Here is a 23,211-nt window from a genome sequence, read left to right on the forward strand (position 1 = left end):
GTGTATTACAATATGGTTTAATGCTTATCAATGGTTTCCTTCTTTTGTACTTTTCGTGAAAATAATATTTTGGGGTTGGTAGGAGATTCCCCCCCCCCCCCCATACCACCCCAACCCCTTAATTGGGTCCTCCAGTTCCCGCACTTGCATGGCAGGTTGATGTTCCCCATTCCCCCTCCTCATTTTAGATGGAGAGGACAGTGGGAAGAGCACGGAGCTTTGGAATCAACCCATTGTTGAAACTGTCCGTTTCTTTTTATCAACATCCTGAAGTAGGAACTTAATTTCTCTGAACCCTGATTACCTCCTCTACAATTTGTTACAAATGAAATAAACGAGCTGACACACAGGTTCTTAGCACACGAAGGAAACAACGTTATACTAGATTCCTTCAGCACAACGATTTTCAACCTGTGTGCCCCAATGATTTTTTAAACATGCAATACTTGACTGTTTAATCAGGGTCACTGACATATTTCTCCTTAGGTGCTTTTTTAAAAATGCTAACATCCAAAGCAACAATAGCCATCTAATGTTAATGAATCAGTCACACCTATTTTTTTTTTTTTGTAAGATGGGCAAAAATACATTTTTTGGTGTGCCGCAGAATTTTAGTCATTAGTTTATGTGTCATAAAATGAAAAATATTGAAAAATCACTGCTTTTAACCCACTGTTTCCATTCACCCTTTCCTTCTGGGTATGTCTGTCAAATCCCAGGACAGTGTCCACCTCACTAAAGTTGAGCACACTGCGTATTCAGTGTGGTGAACCTTCAGCGTTCAAGAACCTAAGGGTATTTCTAGTATCACATGAGCTCATTCTTCTAGGGGAAATGATGAACAGCATAGACTGATGAACAAGAACAGACCCAGAGACAGGGAAGCATCCATCAGACTGTCAGACCTCAGAGGGAAGGTAGGGGAGGGTGGGGGAAAGGGGAGAGATCAACTAAAGGACTTGTGTGCGTGCATATGAGCCTAACCAGTGGTCACGGACAACGCGCGTGGGTGGAGGGAGCACGCGTGGAGAGGGGTTTAGGATGGGTATGGGGGGTGGGGGAGATGAGGACAAATATGATACCTTAATCAATAAAGAAATTTTAAAAATTTAATTTAAAAAAAAAGAAGCTTTACTAGGTAAAGTACGTCAAGTTAAGCGAGCCTTCGCACTTTAGCTATCAGACGGCTGGCGGAGGTCCCCGAAGCCCCTACGTGAATTACCAGTGCCTACGGACCAACAGCCGCTCCCGCACTTCCCCTCCGGGCGCACAGCGCCGCCCGCAGGCGCGGGGGCGGGATTTGCATGTGCGAAATCGGGAAGAGGGGGGGAACCACCCGGAGAAAACCCCGGGCCGGTTCCGCCCGCCCGGGCGGGAGGCCGGCCTCAGTCGGCTGCGCGCCCCGCCCCCCGGGCCCGGGCGGCCGGCCCTCCCCGCGTCACCGCGCCGCCCACTCGCCCTGCGCTGCAAACCGCGCTCTTCACAGCCGCCGGGGGAGGGGGATTTCTCCGGGGCCGGCGCCTGCGCGCGCCCGGGGCCGCCACTCCCGGCTCCAGGGCTCCCTGCGCTCCCGGCGACCCCGCGGGCGCACCCGCTCCCCGCAGCCCCCGACCCGGGTCCGAGCGCCCCCCCTCCCCGAGGGACGCGAGGGCGGGCCGGGGAGTGCGGGGCGCGCGCCCGCCGCGCGGTGGCCGGCTCCCCGCCCCCGGGAGGCGGTGGCCGCGCTACGTCAGCGGCGGGAAATCCCCGCGGCGGCGCGGCTCTCCCGGCGGCGCGCGGCCGCGGCGCTTCGCCCCCTGCCTCCTGCTCCCGGACGGCGACGCGGGGCGGGCGAGCCGCAGCGCGAGGACGCAGGGGTGGGAGGTGTGAGCCGCAGCCGGCGGGGGGCGGGCCGAGGACGACGCCCGGGGGTGGCCTGGGGGACGCGGGGTCCCGCCGGCAGAGCGCGGAGGAGCGGCGGGCGGGCGGACGCGGCTGCCTTCGGTCCGGACGCGCGGCGCGGAGCGGAGCCATGGCCTCCGGTGAGTGCGCGGCGCGGCCGCCGGGCTGGGGGCGCGGAGGAGCCGGTCCCGGCCGCGGGGGGCGTGGGGGGGGGTATGAGGGGGTCTTGCTGCTCAGTTTCGGGGTCTCCGTTTTGATGGTGGAGCCTCTCACTTTCCACTCGCCTTACCTGGCAGGTTGTCTTGTAAAAAAAAAAAAAAAAAAAAATGGTCCAGGGTTTGCGTGCGAAATCAAAGCCGGGCCCTGTAATTCGATGCCGGTACCATCGCCGGAACCTTAGAAGTTCCCAGCGGGTTGGCTTTAGAAGTTAGGAGAGTAATCTTCCAAGTAAAAGCAGACGGAGAGTTCTCGTATTGAAATTTTTTTTTTAATTTTTATTTTGAAATGGGGGTTTTTATGTTTCAGACTAGAAATGAGGAACCTCAGACCTCAGGAGAGCTTTGCGAGCTGTGTGAGTGTGTGTGTGTGATTGTGTATGTGTGTGAGTGTGTATATGGGTGTGTGTGTATGGTTGTGTGTGTGTATGATTGTGTATGTGTGTGAATGTATGGGTGTGTGTGTGTGAGTGTATAATTGTGTGTATGGGAGTGTGTGTGTATGATTGTGTGCGTGTGAGTGTATGATTGTGTGCGTGTGAGTGTATGATTGTGTGTATGGGAGTGTGTGTGTATGATTGTGTGCGTGTGAGTGTATGATTGTGTGCGTGTGAGTGTATGAGTTTGTGTGTGTGTTTGTGTGTGTGTGTATGGGGGGTGTATGTATGGGTGCGTGTGTGTTGAGTGTATGATTGTGTGTGTGTGTGTGTGTGTATGGCTGTGTGTGTGTGTGTATGGCTGTGTGTGTGTATGGGTGTGTGTATGGGTGTGTGTGTATGGGTGTGTGTGTGTTTCCTTCAATCCCATCCAGTTCTCGGGGTGACCGAAGGGGTGCTGCCGCTGAGCTCACAGCTGTGCACAATGTGCGCCTCTCGGAGTCAGCAGTGGCGCTGGAGCCGGGCTGACCGTGGACATGTTGCCTCGACAGAGTGGGCAGTTTTTAACAGTACCTTCTAGTTTACACGGAGTTTTATTTTGTTTGTTCGTTCCTTGGTTGGAAAGAAGGGAAAAGAGGCTTTTAGGATACCCCCGTTTACACGGGGGTGGGGATGAGAACCACTCGGTATGACCTGTGTACCTGCTCGCTTTGGGGGAGAGGGCGGCTGAGCGGGCCCGAGGGAGCAGGCGGCTGTCAGCGAAGGAAGTGACCACGCCGTCTGCGTTCGCGTGGGGCTTTTCCGGGCTCCTGGGAGGTGCCGGGCTCCTTCCCGGCCGAGGGGGCGCCGGCGGGAGCCGCGGCGGGAGAGCCCGGTGGACGCGTCCCTGCGGCTGGAGGGACTGGTGGGTGCCCGGCCCGCACCCTCCCCCGCCCCGGAGACATCACCCCGCAGGAGAACCGAGGGTGTCTGGCAGAGAAGAGGAAGTGGAAAGCTTAGAGGACTTTTTTTTTTAAGGGCTGAGCAGAAGCCTGTCATAGCTGCTGCTTTAGGCTGGAAAGGAAATTGAAAGGTGGTTCACATGACACTTGATTTCAGTTTGTGTGTGTGGTTTTTCAAATGAGGTTTAAAATGTTTCAACTTTCTCTTTACCCACTTCACTGACCCTCAGGCTCTCAGATAATCCTGTGAGTGGATACATCCCAAGTGTGTGTGTAGATAAAAAATGCCAAGGTGACTTGAAACATTAGCTGAATTTACTGGTGATGGGTGCTTGTATGAAAGTAGTAGAGGACGGCGAGCATTATAAATTTAGCCAAAAAAGGGCAGCCTGCTGGCGGTGGAACCAACCTTATTAATATATGGCACGAATGCAATACTTCTGATTCTTCAAAAGAGAGAAAAATAATGAACCACATAGCAAAAGAGTATTGTAAAATCCACATAATTTAAAAATGTGATACAGTTTAAACTTGTTTAAGTTATTATTATTAAATTGTTTTAATATTTTGTGCTGTTATGAGGACTGATTCCCTAAATTGAAGGGGACATTTTTTTAAGGAGTGGAAAGTTGTAGAAAGTTGTAAATCACACGTTTAAATTATAATTCAGTTGTTTGAAAATTGCTAAGCAAATTTTTAAAAAGGAGTTTGAGTGCACTTAAGCAGTTGTAAACACTTTAGAGAGTTACTAAATTATAAATTCTCATCCTGTTTTGAAACAGTAATTTAAGCTAATCACACACAAAAAGTTGTGCTAAATTAGTTTATCGTTGTCTAGTTTAGATTCTGTTTGTAGAAAGGTAGTATTAAAACCTCAAAAGGTATTTTTATTGATTACCAAGCCTTAACCATTTCTTCTTTCCTTCCGGATGTCATATGTAAATAGGTATGTGTAGTTGAATCTGTGGTCTGTATAACGTAAAAAGTAGCATCATAATCTCATAAGTAAATTCTGTAAGTACCATGAGTAACTGGGCTTTGATATATGTATATTTTATATAAATTCTAAACTTTGTTCAGGTAAATTATTATATTATTTAGAATTTCAGTTTGTTATCTTTTTAAATTATACCTTGATTCCAGTCTTTTGACATGATTAATTAGAGTAGGCATTATGAGAAAAAAAAATGCTCCCATACCCATTAGGCCATCATTACTCTTGTATATTTAAATAAAAATAGCTATTTTGGGTCTGAATTTAAAGTGTCCCATTGTTCCATTGAAAAGTGTAAAATGTTCTTGTGTGTACATAGCAACTCCGTTTACTAATAAATAGTACTCTGTTTACTAATAAATAGTACTGTCTTTGGTAAAATGTTTTGAAATTTAAATTAGATAATTTATTTTTATTATCAGTTTTCTTTAATATATAGTAAATTTCAAGAGAACTATTTCTCTTGAGTAAGGGAGGGGATGTAAATATGTGGTGCAATTTAAAATTTTAATGTTAGAGCTGCAAGCTGGACTTGATAGCTAAAGCAAGTGACTTAAAAAAAAAGACTGCATAGAAATATAAAGGCTGTTTCAGAAATGTAACACATGAAAATATAGAGATAACAGTGATATAAAAGAATGAAGGTGATATATGGTAGGCACAGAGTAAAGGGAATGAGTGAATGAAATGACTGGTGAGGAATCAGATCATGAATCATTTTGGGAACACGTGGAGTGTGTGTATTGTAGTATCTCAAATACGGTTTAAGGGACTCAGCATTCCTTTTATTCTGTCTTTTTCTCATCTGTTCTCTGCAAATGATTGGGGTTGTAGGTACACAACCTAAGTAACTGAATGAAATATATATATATTTTTTTTAGACCAAAGGGGATTATTGTAAGCAAGATATAATGTACAGCAAAAGGAATATTGAAAAAATTGTAAATCCCAAGGATTTTTTATTTATTAAAAGAAAGCTCTTTTTATTTTCCAAGGGTCCAAGTTTGGATGTCAGAAGTTTAAACACAATAGAGAGAAAAATATTAAATGGGAATGTATAGGGATATTTTTCATTATCTTTTTTAAACAATTTATTTTTGTTTTACCACTGTGTATATCATACACATAACTCCCCCCGACCCCCCAAAAAACACAAAAACATCTCCTATAAATTAGCAGGACAATGTTTTTCCGTTTTTGAAAAATGATTGTTAACATTGTGTGGGATATACTTATACAAAAAGATATATTTTAAATTCATATTTAAATGAGCATCCTGTAATTTGTACTTTTAAATCTGGTGATCTTAGTCAAGACAGCTGGCCATATATTCTTCATTTAGTTAAATACCTGAAAGACCTAGGACAGATTTTAAATATTTCTCTATTTTTTCACCCTGGAAGTTATTTTTTTTTTCTCAATCCTTATTTTTTTACCCCCATGACAATGAAATCTCTAGCAGTAGACTCTCTGTTGTCAAAACCTTTTATTTACCTTGTTATGCATACATCAGTCAAATACTCATCTAAACATTCCCTTGCTTGGGTTATTAATACCCAAATGAGAATCAGCCTGGTGTGTTGAAATAAACCTGGACTTTAGCCTCTGATGAACCTGAATGGGTTTGCATTTCTACCACTCTGTGATATAAAAATGGGAACAATTACTGCTGAGTCTTGTGAGGAACGAATGTGATCGTGAATGCCCATGATCACATTTTTTTGTAGTGGAGCTGTTTAGGGACTCACAACTATAGGAAACAGACTACTAGAGGCCCTTGGCACTTACTATTTAAGCATCTGATGATTCTAGAATGTTGTGAAACCATAGAACCAATATTCATAGACTACATTAGATGCTAGATAGATAATATATCTAATATCCTATATAGTAAAAGGTTAATATGCAAATTGTCCCCACGGAAGCTCAACCAACTGGGAGTTCGGCCACACTATGACGTGCATTGACCACCAGGGGGTGGCACAGGATGAAGGAAGGCCCCTGCTGGCAGCAGGCATGGGGGTGAGGGGAAAGGCCCTGGCCAGCAGCCGGAAGTCACCAATCGGCCCTATTCGCAGGCCAGGCCTTGGGACCCTACTGTGTACTGAGTTTTGTGCACTGGGCCTCTAATTAAAATATAAGAAAGGAATGCCCATTTGCTTTTAAAATATTTGCAATGGTTTTGTGTATATTTAAACTAGGGGAATAGAATTTGACAGTGATGTTTGGACTTAGTGTATTTTTTTCCTTTGTCCACTTAAATGATAGTAAAGCATTCTTGGGGGGGGGGGGATAAATCTAAAATTATTTAGTAGATAAATCATGTGTCCTTTTGCCAAGTTGATTGATATAGCTTATCCTCTATTTTATTTCTTTTGCACCTTCCATGTTAGTCTTTTTCCTTCCTTATGGGAATAGGCTTAGGTTTTCTTTGCCCCTTTGTTAATTGCATGCAATTCTAGCTGTTAAAGAAGTGGTAACTCTAAGCTTTGATAATAACAAGGAAGGAACAGAAAAAGTCACCCGCATTCTGGGGTCAAGAAGATCACCACCATGATTCAGTTGGGTTCCTAGGTTGAAGGAATGAAGAATAGTTATTATTTTCTTTTTCTTCAAAGTGAGTAGAAGTGATATTTGGAAAAGTACATATTGTTAGCTCCATTTGCTCCTTTGGGTCTCTGTTATCCAGTACCCCTGTGAGGGAGATGTAGGCTGTAGTTATTATTCTCAGCTGTGGTGTTGACACATTGGCATATTATAATCACTTGTGTGCTGTATTTAAGAAATGTTTTTGGTGATAGTTAAAATATTAATTTTGCAAATGATTTGCTATTTTAACTAGATCGGAGTGATTGAAGGCTATCCTTACAGTAATGTTTCCTCCCCTCTGCTTGCATTTGGATAAGCTTTTTAGAGTGGGAGGGAGGGAAAGAGGAGTTACAAGCAGTCAGAATTCTTCTGCCTACTAGTTGATCTATCACCCAGCCTATACTTGTGTGTGAATTTTTGGATTACTTCTCCAGATAGGCGCATCATTGTTTCCAATTCCTTATGTTCCAGGGCAATGGTTCTTAACCAGAAATGTGTTAGAATTGCTTGGGAGGCTTTTTCAGGGACATGTCTGGGCTTTAGATGGTGCCGTGTTTCTGCTCAGCAGACCTCAGGTGGGGCCAGGGAATGTGTATGTTTTGAAAGCTGCCTAGGTGATTCTGATACACAACCCCAGGATGAACTCTGTTCCAGGAGTATCATTGGATCTAAATATGCACCTGCCTGAAGCAAAATGCCTATCTTCTTAGCCTGAATTGCATTTAGTTGAGGTTATTTGCTGTATCCATTATTGTGAATTTATCTTCAGCTGTTTTTATGCTTATTGTTGGTGTCTCAGCTGTCGTATTTGCTAATGTCATTCATAATTTCATATAATTTTGAGCTTTAGTTTTATCTATAAAATGGGATGATAATTTCTATTTTGTTTTATGAAGAATAAAGTTAAAATCGTATGAGAAATGATTAAAGACAGTGTTATAATTACTAAAATTAAGTTTTTTCACTGTATAATTAATGCTGGTTCCCAATTCTAGCTGTATAGTTTTAGTTTATAATGTGTCTTTCTGACAGTTGATCCGTTTTTAACTTTTATTTAAGTGTAATTTTTTTTTTATCTTACAAACTCATACTTTGTTAGGTACTGTGTTTTAAAATAGAACTTTTTGCATATGTGCAGGTAAAACCATAAATGAATCTTGCAAACATTTTGGCTATATTTCAAATGTTATTCTGATCTGTATTGGCTTTTTATAATATTTCTCAAAATATAGGAGTCAATCCCAGTTTATTAATTAAAGAAAATTACAGTAATCAATTTGTTTGGAACCAATTTTAAAGACTTTTCAGTGCTTTTCAAAACTTTAGTGATTTGAGATAATATTATGAGTGAGTACTAATTTTCCTTGCAATTTCCTGATTTATATTCAAAACAGGGAATTGAGGAAGGAAGGGGTACTGACACATGATATAAATGATTTATAGCTAGAAGTTTTTTAAAAACATGAATACATATAAAGAAATTGGAATATAAATGGGAGGTGAGGAGTATGAAGATGTAGACATTCTAGTACATACAAAGCACTATTTGTTTCCATGGTAGGTGGAGTCTATTGAAGAAAATCTGATTAATTATGAATGAATAACTTACACAATCAAAAAGATCTTCATATTTTTATTCATTCATTCAACAGATATTTACTGAATATCTGTGTGAAGACACCAATGAGTAAGACACAATTCCTGCCTTCAGGTAGCTTAAAGAAATAAAACAAGTAGCTTTCTTTCAAGTAGAAATAGTAAGTCTTCCCTGAATTATAGTTATTTGGAATAATTGCCATAAACAAAATATGGTAGTTTAGAGTAGGGGAAGATTATTTCCAACTCGAGGAATGTAGAATATTACAATAAACTCTGGTTGTTGGTAAGACTTTTTACCAATAAAGAGCTTCTACAGTAGGAAGAACAGAGTTCAAGGGTTTTTTTTTTTAAGTACTAGATGTTATATGATATGTCACTTTTATAATTTAAAAAATCTTTTAAACATATTTTATTTAATTTTTAACAACTGCTTTTCTGTTCTCTTGTGTATAGACTTCTTCATAAACACTTTCTAGTTTAAGGAAGTGTTGTAAGACCAATGAAACTATTTGAATGCTCATTTGGAGCTTAGCATTTTTGTTCACACTCCTCCCCCAATAGTTAGCCACTTCCCTTAATGATGTCATTCAATATCAACTTCCCACTAGACAACCTTTAAAGAAGTAGTGGGCAGGGATTTATTTGACCTTTAGTTCAACCACATAAATGATTTAAGATATCACTTTAAAAAATTTTTTTAATTTTTTAAGTTGAGTATTTTGAGTTATTGTAAGGAAAATGTATTTCACTTTAAATGTTCCTACAAGGATATATAAGCCTGTGAGATATTTGAAACCAAAATGTGAATTTGAATTACTTGAAATATACAAAAATATATAAGGATATGAAATTATGATATATCTGCATGCTTACATTTTTTTTCAATAAAATTGAAATAAGTATTATGAACTTGACTAAGTTAAATTCTTTTTTTTTTTCTGGCTCTTTGTCTTTTGAATAGATAAATAGGTAGTAGAGGCAAACACAAGAAGCCTGATCCAAATAGAATAAAATTAAAGGTGATAGTAATACTCTACTCAGTAACCTAACATAGAAACTATAAAGTCATTAGTGATTCCTTTTCTTTCTCTTTTTTTTATATATATTAATTTTTATTGATTTCAGAGAGGGAGGGAGAGGGGGAGAGAGCTAGAAAGCCGATGAGAGAGAATCATCGATTGGCTGCCTCCTGCATGCCCCCTACTGAAGATCGAGTCCACTACCCAGGCATGTGTACTTGACCTGAATCTAACCTAGCCAGCGAACCTTCAATCCTCACTCCATCCGCGGAGCCAAACCAGCTAGGACAAGGATTCTTTTTCTTAACCATAATGTTCAGTCAGTTACCAAGTACTGTCACTTTTATCCTTTAAATAACCCTTCTTTTCTATTATTTCTACCATATTTCAGACATACTCTCATCATCACTCATATATGGTAACAGCCTCTAAAACTGATCTCTTTGCTTTCTCTTTTCAATCTGTTTATTGCCACCAGAATTCTTATTTGAAAATTCTAATCTGATCACGTGATTTCCCTGCATAAGATCATTCCACTGATTGACACTCAGATTGTACTCTGGCTTTTGGTTCACTTTCTAAGCAGGTGGGAAAGCACCCCATTCCCATCAGGGCTATTTTGGTGATCCTTGAAATCTTCTCTTCCATTGAGGCTATATCTTCTATACTGGTCCACCTTTGGACAACCTGTTTCCTTTTCTTAGATTGCCTACCTGACCCCTTCTCCCTCCCTCTCCACCTTTGTGCTTCATCAACTCCTATTTTCCTTTGTGTTGTTTGCCTCACTGTTCTGTAAAATCCTTGAAAGTAGCAGTTGTGATACCATCATGGTATGACTATAAATCGTTTTAAGAAAGCACCTGAGCCCTAGCCGGCTTGGCTCAGTGGTTTGAGCATTGGCCTGTGGACTGAAAGGTCCCAGGTTCAATTCCGGTCAAAGGCATTTGCCTGGGTTGCAGGCTCGATCCCCAGTAGGGGGCGTGCAGGAGGCAGCCGACCAATGATTCTCTCTCATCATTGGTGTTTCTATCTCTATCTCTCTCTCTCTCTCCGCTTCTCCCTTCCTCTCTGAAATATATATATATATATAGCACCTGAAATAATCGACACTATTACTAGTACTTGTTATATTTGAGACACTTGGTAAGAACTTAACATTTTGTGTCTAATCCTCACAACAACCCACTGAGGCTGAACTGTTGTAATTAGCTCCATTTTATGCAGTGGGAGATTTAAGAAAATTAATAACATTTACAAGGTTGTCATTGTAAAGATTTAGCTGGGTAAGATTCAAAGGCGTATTCCTTTGAATTCATAATGCACTAAGACCCACTGTGTTGCCCTTTCTGAAGATTTGTTTGCATTCTAACATGGAATAAGCCTATAGTATATATGATTTTTTTTAAAGGGTATTTAATTTTAGTATAAAGGCTACTGAAGTGATCACACAAAAAAGGATATCTTATTGAGGCCCTTTAGAAATAACTAAAGTGATTAAGAAAGGCTTTTCACTGATGGAAGTTCTCTTCACGTGTGTGAAACAGACACATTGCTACGTGTTCTATTTGTAAGCACACTTGAGTGTCTTTAGTGAACTTTTGTTTCTACAATTTGGATAAGGGGGGGCATTAAGCTATATATTTTTTAGAGCGCTTTATTGACATATACTAAGTTGCACTTGGTTAAAGTATGCATTCTGGTGTTTGTTTTTTAATAATTCTTTTTTGTAAGTATTACATATGTCCCCTTTTTTTGTTCTAGTAAGTTTTGACATATGTACAACCTTGAAATCATTGTTTCCAATTATCATAATTAGCATGCCCCTTTCACCTCACTCAAACCCCCAATCTGTGTTCTGACATTATAGATTAGTATTTTACATATTCTAGAGTTTTATATGTATGGAATCATACAGCATGTGCTCTTTAAGCCTGGCTTTACCTCATCATAATTATTTTTGAGATTCATCTGTCATGTTTATCAGAAGTTCATTCTAAAGTTGCATATTTTGAATTGTATTTGTTATAGAAATAATTATTTTCTTTTCCTTTGTGGTATCTTATACTTTAGATGAGGCTGATTGAAGATTATGTTCAGCCTGAAGCTCCTTCTGGAACTTGTTTTGATAGACTCTGTAAAAAGTCCATTGACTGCAAGCATTTTAGATGCATTTACACTTCCAATGAGTAGTTTGTTAGTTCACTGTTAAGAGTCTGAGGTAAAAATCAAGCTGTTAAACTCACTTTTGGAGTATAACATTGTACTTCTGGAGATTTTCTTCTTGACTCTTCTGGGGGGACCTTGGGAGAAAGAAACTCTTCTGCCTGGTCTCATGTGAAAAGTGGGTATCCCCAAAGTGGCTATCTCAGAACTTCACGTTGGCCTTAGCTCTACATAGTAAGCGATAAAGTGCTAACCAATCAATATGATTTGGATGACGTGTGTTAACTCTATTTAGAGCTCAATTTGAGTGGGAGAGAAAGGTGTCTTTGCCACCCAATCTTAGATAATTACATTGTAACCTTGTTATTTAATTTGGGAGGGAAAATATTTTAGTCTGGTGTTTAAAAAAAAAAAAGGAAATGGTTAATAGTCATTATTATTGCTATTTGAATCTTACACTCCCCCCTCCTTTTTTTTTTTTTTTTTAAATTTCAGGTGGGTATAACCCATATATACAGATCATTGAACAACCCCGGCAGCGGGGAATGCGTTTTCGATACAAATGTGAAGGGCGATCAGCAGGCAGCATCCCGGGGGAGCACAGCACAGACAACAACCGAACATACCCATCTATCCAGGTAACAGACCATTCTCCTGTGTTGGTGTCTCACTCTTCGTTGCTTCATATTTTGGCTACAGCAATTGCATTAAAGGCCCAGTTTCTTTCTTTCTTTCTTTTTATAAGGAATTCTTTTTAATATATAGTTTATTGATTTTTTACAGAGAGGAAGAGAGAGAGATAGAGTTAGAAACATTGATGAGAGAGAGTCATCTATCAGCTGCCTCTTGCACACCCCCCACTGGGGATATGCCCGCAACCAAGGTACATGCCCTTGACCGGAATCGAACCCAGCACTCTTCAGTCCGCAGGCCGACGCTCTATCCACTGAGCCAAACCGGTTTCGACAAAGGCCCAGTTTCTTTACAGTCATTTCCATGGGCTTTTCTTCTTCTTTGTAACTAGAGGCCCGGTGCACGAAATTGTGAACGTGTAGGGTGCTTAGGCCTGGCCAGCAATCAGGACTGATCTGTGGGGTGACTGGTGGGGCGATTGTTGGCCCCGCCCCCTGCCGCCAGTCCCTTTCCTTTGCTGCCTCCCTCTCTGGGGCCATTGGCCTGGCCCGGGAACTTTTCTGCATTGAGCATCTGCCCCCTGGTGGTCAGTACCAGTCATCCTGCCATTTATTCATTCTATTTGCATATTAGGCTTTTATTATAAAGGATTGATTTGTACTAAATAGCTATCTAGGGTCATTTCTTAGCTATCGAATGGATTCTTCATCCCTGCTGATAGCTACGTTTGTGTGTTCATCTAAGTAGAGTGATTCACAGTGCTTAGAGTACATTGGCGGCTTTGAGGTGATGATTCCTTTCATGAAACACGGAGCTAATGAGGAAAAAGCATTCTCTCCTTCCAGCAGTGAGCAACATCATTCTGTAGATTAAAGACAGGGATTTGGGAACCCAGTCAGAATTCTTTCTACAATCATTTGGCTAGCCTAGGTTCTGTGGGAAAGGAGAATGAACATTTTTGCCTCCTTTTTCCTTGCCTTTATTGCCTACCCCTGATACTCTGGGTTTCATTGACTGATTTGAAATATAGTCATTTTCTAAATAGTTCTTTATGATAGCATAAGTTTTAAAAGTACTTTTTGATCCAAAATGATTTTGATAGTATTCTTTTCTTATAAAATATACTATATTTCATTTTATTTTAAATGAGTTTTTAGCCTTTAAATGCCAATTAAAAGTTTGAACAGCAGAGTAGATTTTGAAAAGTGTTAGTCTTTCTTCAACAGATGTTAATTCCCTGTTTCATAACTACATTATTTACAAAGATTATTCTATTAAACTTAAGGGGAAGGCTAAGTTATAGAATAAAGCAATGGCAAAATTATTGAATTCTAAGATCCTAATATTTGTCACTTTTGGGGCAGCAATATGGATTTGAGTTATTTAAATCCTTTTGTTTAAATGTTAAAATGAGAGAAATGCTACTAAAAGATAGAATTCCTTAATTCAGCTTATTCTGTACATTCTCGAAAATATTTCTAAGATCCAGTAGGTTCTGAACCCTTTCACATCTTGAGTTTTACATCAGCCTGTATTACAATTGTAAGTGGTTACTGTCTCTTTTATTCAGAAAGTCAATAAATACTGGTTGCTTAATTCAGGATTATAGATTTTAGTGTCCTCTTACCTATAAAGCTACTCATCATTACAGAACTGCTTTGCTCCTTTGTCATAAGCTGGTTTTGATATTCCCTGCTTTGTGTTTGCAAACTTCTTAGTTTCCAAATTAAACATTCTCTTCCTTTCCATGCTCAGAAAATCTTCTTTCCATGTTTAACTCCCCTCTTTATTCTCAGTGTCAAAAATTCTCAAATTTTACTGTGTGAAAACAATTTTGTGAAACTCAACTTGATTTTTGCAGGCCAGCAGGGGAAGACATTTAGGGGCAATCGGGATGGCAGGGAGTAGTGAGGCGTCGATCAGGCTGGCAGGGGAGTGGTTAGGGGATGATCAGGCTGGCAGGCAGAAGCGGTTAGGGGCAGTCAGGCAGGCAGGCAGGTGAGTGGTTGGGAACCAGCAATCCTGGATCCCAGTGGGATTGGGCCTAAACAGGCAGTCGGAGATCCCTCTAGAGGTCCCAGATTGGAGAGGATGCAGGCTGGGCTGAGGGATACACACCCCCATGCACGAATTTAGTGCACCAGGCCTCTAGTTTTGGTATAATTCTACTTGTTTTTAAAAGGAAAATAAGCAAAATCAGATGATATGGTCAATTGAAATTAATATGCCTTGGAACTGAGAGGTAAATTCTTCCTTACTGGTATTTTTGGCAAGTTTCATCTAAACTGCTGTTGCCAGCCAACTGGATACATTACTAGCTACATTATATAAATTGAACCCTCATTTAGTAGAATAGTTCCGCATGAGGAATATTTATGGATCATTTATTTCCCTCTTTTTCAGATTATGAACTGTTATGGAAAAGGAAAAGTGAGAATTACATTAGTCACAAAGAATGACCCATATAAACCTCATCCTCATGATTTAGTAGGAAAAGACTGCAGAGATGGCTACTATGAAGCAGAATTTGGACAAGAACGCAGGCCTTTATTGTAAGTATACAATCACAGACATCTTCAGGAATCAGGCAAGCCTGGGATGTTCTGTCTCCCATCTGTGTACATCTGATATTTTTTAGCAGAATAAACTAATTCCTCATTCTACTTCTATTTACTATAGTGTACATTTACATTTTCTTACCATTTACGTTAGAAGTATACTGTTAGCCCTAGCTGGTTTGGCTCAGTGGATAGAATGTTGACCTGTGGACTGAAGGGTCCCTGGTTCTATTCCAGTCAAGAGCACATACCTGGGTTGCAGGCTTGATCCCCAGTAGGGGATATGTAGGAGGCAGCCAATCAGTGATTCTCTCTCATCATTGATATTTCTCTTTCCCTTCCTCTCTGAAATCAATAAAAAATATATATATTTTTTAAAAATTATGTATCACTGTGCTGCCAAAAGAAAGGTCTATTTATTCTCTTAGTGAGAGAGTAAATTAATAAAACCTTTCTGGTAGGCAATTTAACAACTATATAGCAAAAGTCTGAAAGAAAAAAAAAATGAATGTCTCTTGAACTAGCAATTCTACTAGGAACTTATCCTCAGGAAACAATTAAGCATGCTTAGACACTTAGCTATGGTGATGTTCATTGCAGCTCTGTTAGTAATGGCAAAAGTTGGAAGCAATCCAAATAATAAACAAAGGAGGATTAGTTAAATAAACTGGTACATCCATGCAATGTACTTCTACATAACCTTAAAAATAACATTGAAATATGTCTTTGTATAGAAAGATATTCACAATATGTTAGGTAAATAGGTTTAAAACAATATGTGAAAAATATTTTTATTTAAAGTAAATGTGTATGTACCCGTGGTAGTATATACACTAAGGTATTAATAGTAGTTGTTTCTAGGTGGGTAAATTGTGAGGTTTCATGTTTTTCTTTTAATTTGTTTTTACTTTATAATTCATTTTTTTATAATGAACATGCATTGTGTTTGGGGGGGGGGATGAAACTAACAGGAAAAAATTAGTAGCTTCCTTATATCTTAGTAGTAACTATTTTAAAAACATATCTTAGTAGTAGCAATTTAGAAAATATACTTTAAAATAGTTTTCGTACAATAAGAACACAAAACATAAAATGTCTAGTAATATAAACTTGGCAAGAAATATTTTCTATTTCTATTATTTTGACCTCCCAACAGCATTTTGCACTGTAGATCACTCCTTCCTAAGCATTCTGATTCCTTGATTTCTGTGAGAACAAACTCTCCTGTTTTCCTACTTTTCTGGCGATTCCTTCTCAATTTTATAGGCAGTTAAGTTTGTGGACTACCTTAATTATACCCAATAATTCCCAATAGTGCCCTGTATGGCTGTTCTGCCTTTCCCCTTAATACAGGATCCCATTAAGGATCACACATTATATTTAATTGTCATGCTTATTAAGTCACCTTTCATTTAGAGCAGTTACCAGCCTTTTTTTTTTTATCTTTCATGAATGTTAACATTTTTGAAACATCCAAGCTGTTTTGAAGATTGTTGTTCCATATGGATTAGTCTGAAGCCCAAGATTATATCCATGTTCCCATGAATAGCATGTATAATATTTTCATGTTAATAGGAAACATTTTAGACAAGGAATCTACAGAGGTGATGCTATATTCTTCTCAAAAATATCTCTTCAGGAGGCATGATATTAATTTTCCCCACTTGTGATATTAATTGGTATTCTACAGTAGAGAAAAGCTTTCCCTTTTTACCCTTCCCCATATAAAAAAAAAAAATTCCATGGATTTTTATTTTCAGTGGATGGACATTATTTTGGTTTTCAAACTGACCCAGATTTGACTAATTCAAGCCCCTTCAGACTGTTTTCACTGTCCCCTGGCCATGGCACCATCTTTCTTCGAGCACTTCTTCCTGACACAACCAAGGGTTCAAGACCTAGTTACCTCTCCTTTTGCCACTGCCCTGAAATCAGCTCTCTTTCCTAAGGAGCCCTCGTTTTTTTCACTGGGGAATGTACTTTAGTCTGATTGTCTTTTTGACATAATATTCTCTTAAACACCTCAAAAGAACCTCAAATAGAATACGCTCCACACCATGCTCTTATATAATCATACCTCTTTCCTCTCAAAATCGGTCTCCTAATGTACCTTATCTAAGTCAGCAGTCGCCATTTGGTGGCCCATGGACCACTGGTGGTCCGTGAGGTCCAAAAGGTTGGAAACCACTGATGTAAGTGGTGGCTATAAAAGCCCCAGACATAGTTGTCATCCTTGACACCTCTCACCCAGGCGCACACGTTGAATTCACTGATGGGCACTTCCTAAAGAGTTCCTGAATCTGTCTCTCCACTGGTTTCAGTGACCTCCCCTCACTTCCACACTACCTTTGCTGTTGTCTAAATGTGAGCTGCGAAGAATAGCCTTCTGACTGCTCTTCTCCCATCAACTCTCTCTCTTTTTTTTTTTACCCCCCCTCCGCCCGCCTGAGTGCATAAATTTCATGCACCAGGCCTCTCCCATCAACTCTTTTTGTGTCCTTCACTTTAGCCAAAGTGATCTTTAAAAAAAAAAATTTTTTTTAATAAACAAATTTATGTATTCAGCGTGATCTTTTCAAAGACAAACCTGATGGTCACATCTCTGCTTAAAACATGTTAATGGCTATGTGACTCTTGGAATGAGGACAACATTCCTCATAGAGCCCTTGGGACCTGCTTGTATGTCCAGCCTTCTGTTCTGCTGTGTTCTCCTTGACCTCCGTGCTCCAGTCACAAGGCCTTCCTTTAGTTTCCGGGGCTCACAGTGCTCTTCTGTGGGCTCCTTCGCATGTTCTTTTCCTTCTGTCTGGAGCCTCTTGACTCTCCTTTTCCCCTAGCTCATTTCTGTTCATAGTAAGTATCACTTCTTACTAGAAGCCTGTCTGCTTCCCTGAGTTGACCAATGCTTTCCCATCATAGGGCAGTCATGGCATCAGGCATATCTCCGTTATAAAAATGGTCATGGTTTCAGTTTAGCGTTTTTGTGTGTGTGTTTACTTAATGTCTGTCTGCTTCACTACACTAAAGGTCAGCAAATTTCTCTTGTAAAGAGCCAGATAGTAAATATTGAACACTTTGCAGGCCATATAGTCTCTGTGGCAACTTCTCAGCTCTGCTGGTGCAGCATGAAAGCACCCCATAGACAGTACATTAGCAAATCTGTTGAGTTGTGCTCCAATAAAATTTTGCTTGAAAAAGCAGGCAGTGGGCCAGATTTGATCCATGGACTGGAGTTGGCCACCCCGTGCACTAGACTGAGCTTCGCGAGGGGAAGGATTCTATAGCCCCATTTTCCCCAGAGTTTTTGGTACATGACAAGAACCCCAAAATTTACTGAATAACTGTGAAGGAATGAATGTATGAGTCAGGTAATCTCTATGATCCTTGGTTTCCTCGTGTCAGAATTTCTGGAATCTCTACCACTTCTAATCTGTGACTAGCAGTCAAGTATGATTCAGATGAAACTAAATCAAGTAGTGTAAAAATATATTAAAGTGGAGGATTCTTTATAATCTTTTGTCAAAGGAAAAGGAACCAAGCTAAGAATCTTTCAAAGAAGCAGAATACTTTTGAGGAAGAGGATTGTGGTTTCAGGGTTTCAAGAAAGGATTATGAATTAAAGGCTCTTTTTTTTCTAGTTATTGGAAGCAGAGGAAAGAAATGTCAAGGGTAGTTTAGGTGCTAACAACATCACAATGCGATCAGTGGGAAGAGCATGAACAGCATGAGCCTGGAGAGGGTCATGTGGACAGGCAGCCTTTTGTTGCAAGTGCCCTGTGCAATTTGAACAAATAGGAATGTTATTATAATCAGTTTTGCTTCCTTATTTCACACCCACCCAGCTTTAATGATGTCATGGTTTTTCCATGTGGGAACAAGTATGACTGGTGGTGGCAGGGGAGTTCCCCCAACCATCATCTGTAGTACATATGCAAATTAGTAATATTTGTAGCTATTGAGAAGTTTTCCATAAATGACATTTTGAAACTTTTGTCAAATATTATTGTTAGTATCAAACATCTTTCTAATTAAAGAGCACATTTCAGTGCTTTCTTATGATGACTGGTTATTGTAACTTCATATAATATGACATAAAGTATATTCCACTGTGACTACTAGCAGTGTGGTCAGGGCTCAGATAACAAGTGTCTGTGGAGTGGAGTGGTCCAGGTGTGAGAGGACGCGCAGGCACCATGGCCAAGTGGAGAGCCCCCATCAGCTTCAGCAAGGTGTTTCTGTACCAGCCTACTCTTGCCAGACCTTTGAAAGGAAACCAGAAGTCAGACATCTGTATGCAATTTCCTGATTTTTAAATGTTGGTAGTCTATGAACTTTTTTAATGTAGACAACACTTTTATGGGTTCAGCAAAATATACCTGTGGGCTTCAGCCTGTGGGCATCTCTTACAACTTTTGCTTTACATGATCAAATATACAGGTTTTATTGATTTGATAATGAATTTGGTTAGGAAGTGAATTTTAGCTTGTTTAAAAAATAATTTTTTTGTATTGATTTTAGAGGAAGGGAGAGGGAGAGAGAGATGGAAACATGAATGATGAGAGAGAATCACTGGTTGGCTGCCTCCTGCATGTCCCCCTACTGGAAATCAAGCCCGCGACTCAGGCATATGCCCTTGATGGGAATCGAACCTGGGATCCTTTAGTCCACAGGCAGACACTTTATCCACTGAGCCAAACCCACTCAGGCTGAATTTTAGCTTTTTGATATCACTTCCCTGTTTATCTTTACCTACTTGGATGTAAAGGTATAATTGTAAAATATTGTATACAACAGCTATATGAGATGTATGATTTTTCTTTTAACAGTTTTAGAGTATAACCCCACTGTTTTTAGCCTCACATCTTTATTATAGCAGTTGGAAATTTATAACATGATTTATTATCTCCATCTGACAGTATGAAGACTCTTCATTGTTGGATGGATGCTTAATACTTAGGATATTCTTTAGTATTTATGTGTTTAAACTATAATGCATTTTGACAGTTCTGTGTTTTCTTTCTAGTTTTCAAAATTTGGGTATTCGATGTGTAAAGAAAAAAGAAGTAAAGGAAGCTATTATTTCAAGAATAAGGGCAGGAATCAATCCTTTCAATGGTAAGTATGTTTGATATAATAATTTTTGTTACTTGGATATTGATTTATTCATGTAAGTGATTTCTATTTGTATTTTAAACCTATGGTTAAAAGCTATCTTAAATTCTGTGTTCACTTTTCTACTTGTTGACTTCTATCTATGTCTGAATAATGTGTATTCAATATCTTTCAGTGTTAAAATTATGCTTTCTTATATCAGTAAAGAATGCCATTTTTCTATAAGTAAACCTCGGGAATGTTTTTCTTCATTCTGGAATGTAAAGCTCTTTTTAATTCAAGTATCATTGACATGAAATATATATTAGTTTCAGGTGTACCATCATAGTGATTTGTCATTTCTATACCTTATAAATGCAAGAAGTCTAGTAACCATCTGTCACTGTACAGTTATTGAGATATTATTGATTGTATTCACTGGGCTATATTCCTGTGACTCACTGATATAACTATGAGTTAGTAACCGCTTAATCCCCTCCACCTTTTTGCCTATCCCCGTGCCTCCCCACCCTCTGGCAACTATCAGTTCGTTCTCTGTATGAATCTGTTTTGTTTGTTCATTTGCTTAGTTTTTTTCATCCCACAGATAAGTGAAATGATGTAGTATTTGTCTTTCTCTGACTTATTTTACTTAGCGTAGTACCCTCTAGGTCCACCTATGTTGTCACACATAGTAAGATTTTATTACGGCTGAGTAATATTCCATTGGATATGTATACTGCATTTCTATTATCTGTTCATCTATTGACACGTAGGCTACTTCCATTATTGTACATAATGCTGCAGTAAACATAGGACTGCATATATCTTTTTTAATTAATGTTTTCAATTTTCTTTGGATAAATTCCAAGAAGTGGAATTGTTGAGTCCTTCTTTGTCTGTTGTTATAACTTTTGTTTTAAAGTCTATTTTGTCTGGTATAAGCATTGTTATCCTAGATATAAATATATTTTGGTTTTTTGGTTTCCATTTTCATGAAATATCTTTTTCCATCCCTTTACTTTCAATCTGTCTGTCTTTTGATCTAAAGTGACTCGCTTGGTTCTTGTTTTTTATTCATTTAGATACCTTGTGTCTTTTGAATGGAACACTTAGTTCATTACATTTAGGTATATAGGTATTGCCATTTTAATTGTTTTCATACTAACTTTATAAGTGATTATATCTTTACTATATGTTTGCCTTTACTAATGAATTCTTTTTTCTTTCAGTTTCTTATTTCTAGTTTTGGCCTTTTATTTTTTTCACTTAAAGAATTCCTTTTGCCCTAGCTGGTTTTGCTCAGAGCATTGGCCTGCAGACTGAAGAGTCCCGGGTTCAATTCTGGTCAAGGGCACATGCCTGGGTTGCGGGCTCGATCCCCGACTTGGTGCAGGAGGCAGCCAATCAGTGATTCTCTCTCATCATTGATGTTTCTATCTCTCCCTCTCTGAAATCAATAAACATATATTTAAAAAAAAAAAAAATTTCTTTTAGCCCTATAGCCAGTTTGGCTCAGAGTGTTGGCTCTCAGACTGAAGGGTCTCAGGTTTGATTCTGTTCAAGGGCACGTACTTCAGGTGCAGGCTCAATCCCCGATTTGGTCAGGGTGCATGTGGGATGCAGCCAGCCCATGTGTCTCTCCCCCGCCCTTCCACTTTCTCTAAAATTCAATGGAAAAAATATTCTTGGGTGAGAATTAATAATAACAACAAAATATTTTTTTTTAAGAAGAATTCTCTTGGACATTTCTTATGCTGGTTTAGTGGTGATGAATTCCTTTAGCTTATGCTTTTCGGGAACCTCTTCATCTCTTTCAATTCAGAATGATAATCTTGCTGGGTTTTCTGGTTGTAGGTTTTTCCCTTTTGTCAACTATATTCCCTTGAACATAATCTTGCCAATTCCTTTGGCCTGCCAAGTTTCTATGAAAAAATAGCTCATAGTCTTTTGGGCATTCTCTCATATGTATCTAGTTGTTTTTCTCTTTCTGCTTTTAAGGTTTTTTTCTTTATCTTTAACTTTTAACATTTCAAATATGAGGTGTCTTGATGTGGGTCTCTTTGGGTTCACTTTGTGTGGGGGACTCTCTGTGCTCCCTGAGTTTGGATATTTGTTTCCTTTGCTGAGTTGGGTGATTTCCATTGTCCTTTATTCCTGATCACTGATCAATTCTTCTGAATCATCTGATCTGCTGTTGATTTCCTCTTGTGTATTTTTGCATTTCAGTTGTTACATTCTTTAGTTCTGATAGATTCTTTTTTTTTTTTTTTAACAGTTTTTACCTCAAATTCTCATTGAGTCTAAAGAATTTGAGGAGCCTCTTTATGACTATTACTTTGAACTCTTCTCTAGGAGACAGCTTGCCTTCGTTTTGCTTAGTTATTTTTCAGGAGTTTTTCTTGTTTTATTATTTGGAACATATTCTTTTGTCTCTTCACTTTACCTGTTTGTTTCTGATCTACCTAACAGGTAGATCAGCTATATCTCCTGGTCTGGAAAAAGTCGCCTTACTTAGAGGGTGTCCTATGGGGTCCAGTGGTAGAATTCTCCCTTTTCACCAGAGCCAGGTACTTCAGAGGTGTTCCCTGTAGGAAACAGTGTGGCCTCCTCTTGTGGCCACAACTGCTAAGGACACACTGGTAGGCAAGGCTGGTTCCTGGCCAGGGTGGCTATGTAGCTTTGCCACAACTGTTACGGGCATACTGGTGTTCAGTACAGACCATCAGTGTAGCTGCCTGCAAGACCCAGTATCAACTGTTGAAGACACACTGCTGTGTGCTGGTGCCGACTAAGGCCGCCCGCCAGGGGTAGCAGGGAAGGAGTTGCTTTAGAAGGGTGCCAGCTTGGGTGGGTCATCAGGGAAATGCCAGAGTGGGATGAATAGTATTAGCATGCCCTGGTCAGTTGATTGGGTGTTGTCCTGAGCACCAAATGGTTGCTGTTTGATTACTAGTCAGGGCACAGGCCCGGGATGCAGGTTCTATCCCCAGTGGAGTATGCAGGAGGCAGCCGATTAATATTTTGCTCTCACAGCAATATTTCTCACCCTCTCCCTTTCTCTCTCTAAAAATCAATAAAAATATTTTTTTGATAAACATTGTTAGCAAGGTAAATGAAGAATGTCAGAAACGGTTCTTGAGAGTGTCAT

General features: G+C 39.5%; 1 protein-coding gene across 6 annotated transcripts in view; it reads left to right on the plus strand.

Moving 5' to 3' along the window:
- The first annotated feature begins 1,461 nt into the window (after positions 1–1,461).
- REL (REL proto-oncogene, NF-kB subunit) overlaps positions 1,462–23,211 on the plus strand; it is a 32,984-nt gene continuing 11,234 nt past the window's right edge. For 4 of the 6 annotated variants that reach the window (XM_036435417.2, XM_036435416.2, XM_036435418.2 and 1 more), the window contains exons 1-4: positions 1,462–2,021; positions 12,274–12,416; positions 14,815–14,963; positions 19,993–20,084. In XM_036435417.2, the coding sequence (XP_036291310.1) occupies positions 2,012–2,021; positions 12,274–12,416; positions 14,815–14,963; positions 19,993–20,084 (394 nt within the window). In that variant the 5' untranslated portion in view covers positions 1,462–2,011. Of the gene's footprint in view, positions 2,022–12,273; positions 12,417–14,593; positions 14,654–14,814; positions 14,964–19,992; positions 20,085–23,211 lie in introns of those variants that run through there. The other 2 variants (XM_036435415.2, XM_036435420.2) reach the window with 2 other exon arrangements.

This window comes from Pipistrellus kuhlii, unplaced genomic scaffold (genome assembly GCF_014108245.1).
Source record: "Pipistrellus kuhlii isolate mPipKuh1 unplaced genomic scaffold, mPipKuh1.p scaffold_m20_p_13, whole genome shotgun sequence".
In the NCBI taxonomy this organism is placed as follows: Eukaryota; Metazoa; Chordata; class Mammalia; order Chiroptera; family Vespertilionidae; genus Pipistrellus; species Pipistrellus kuhlii.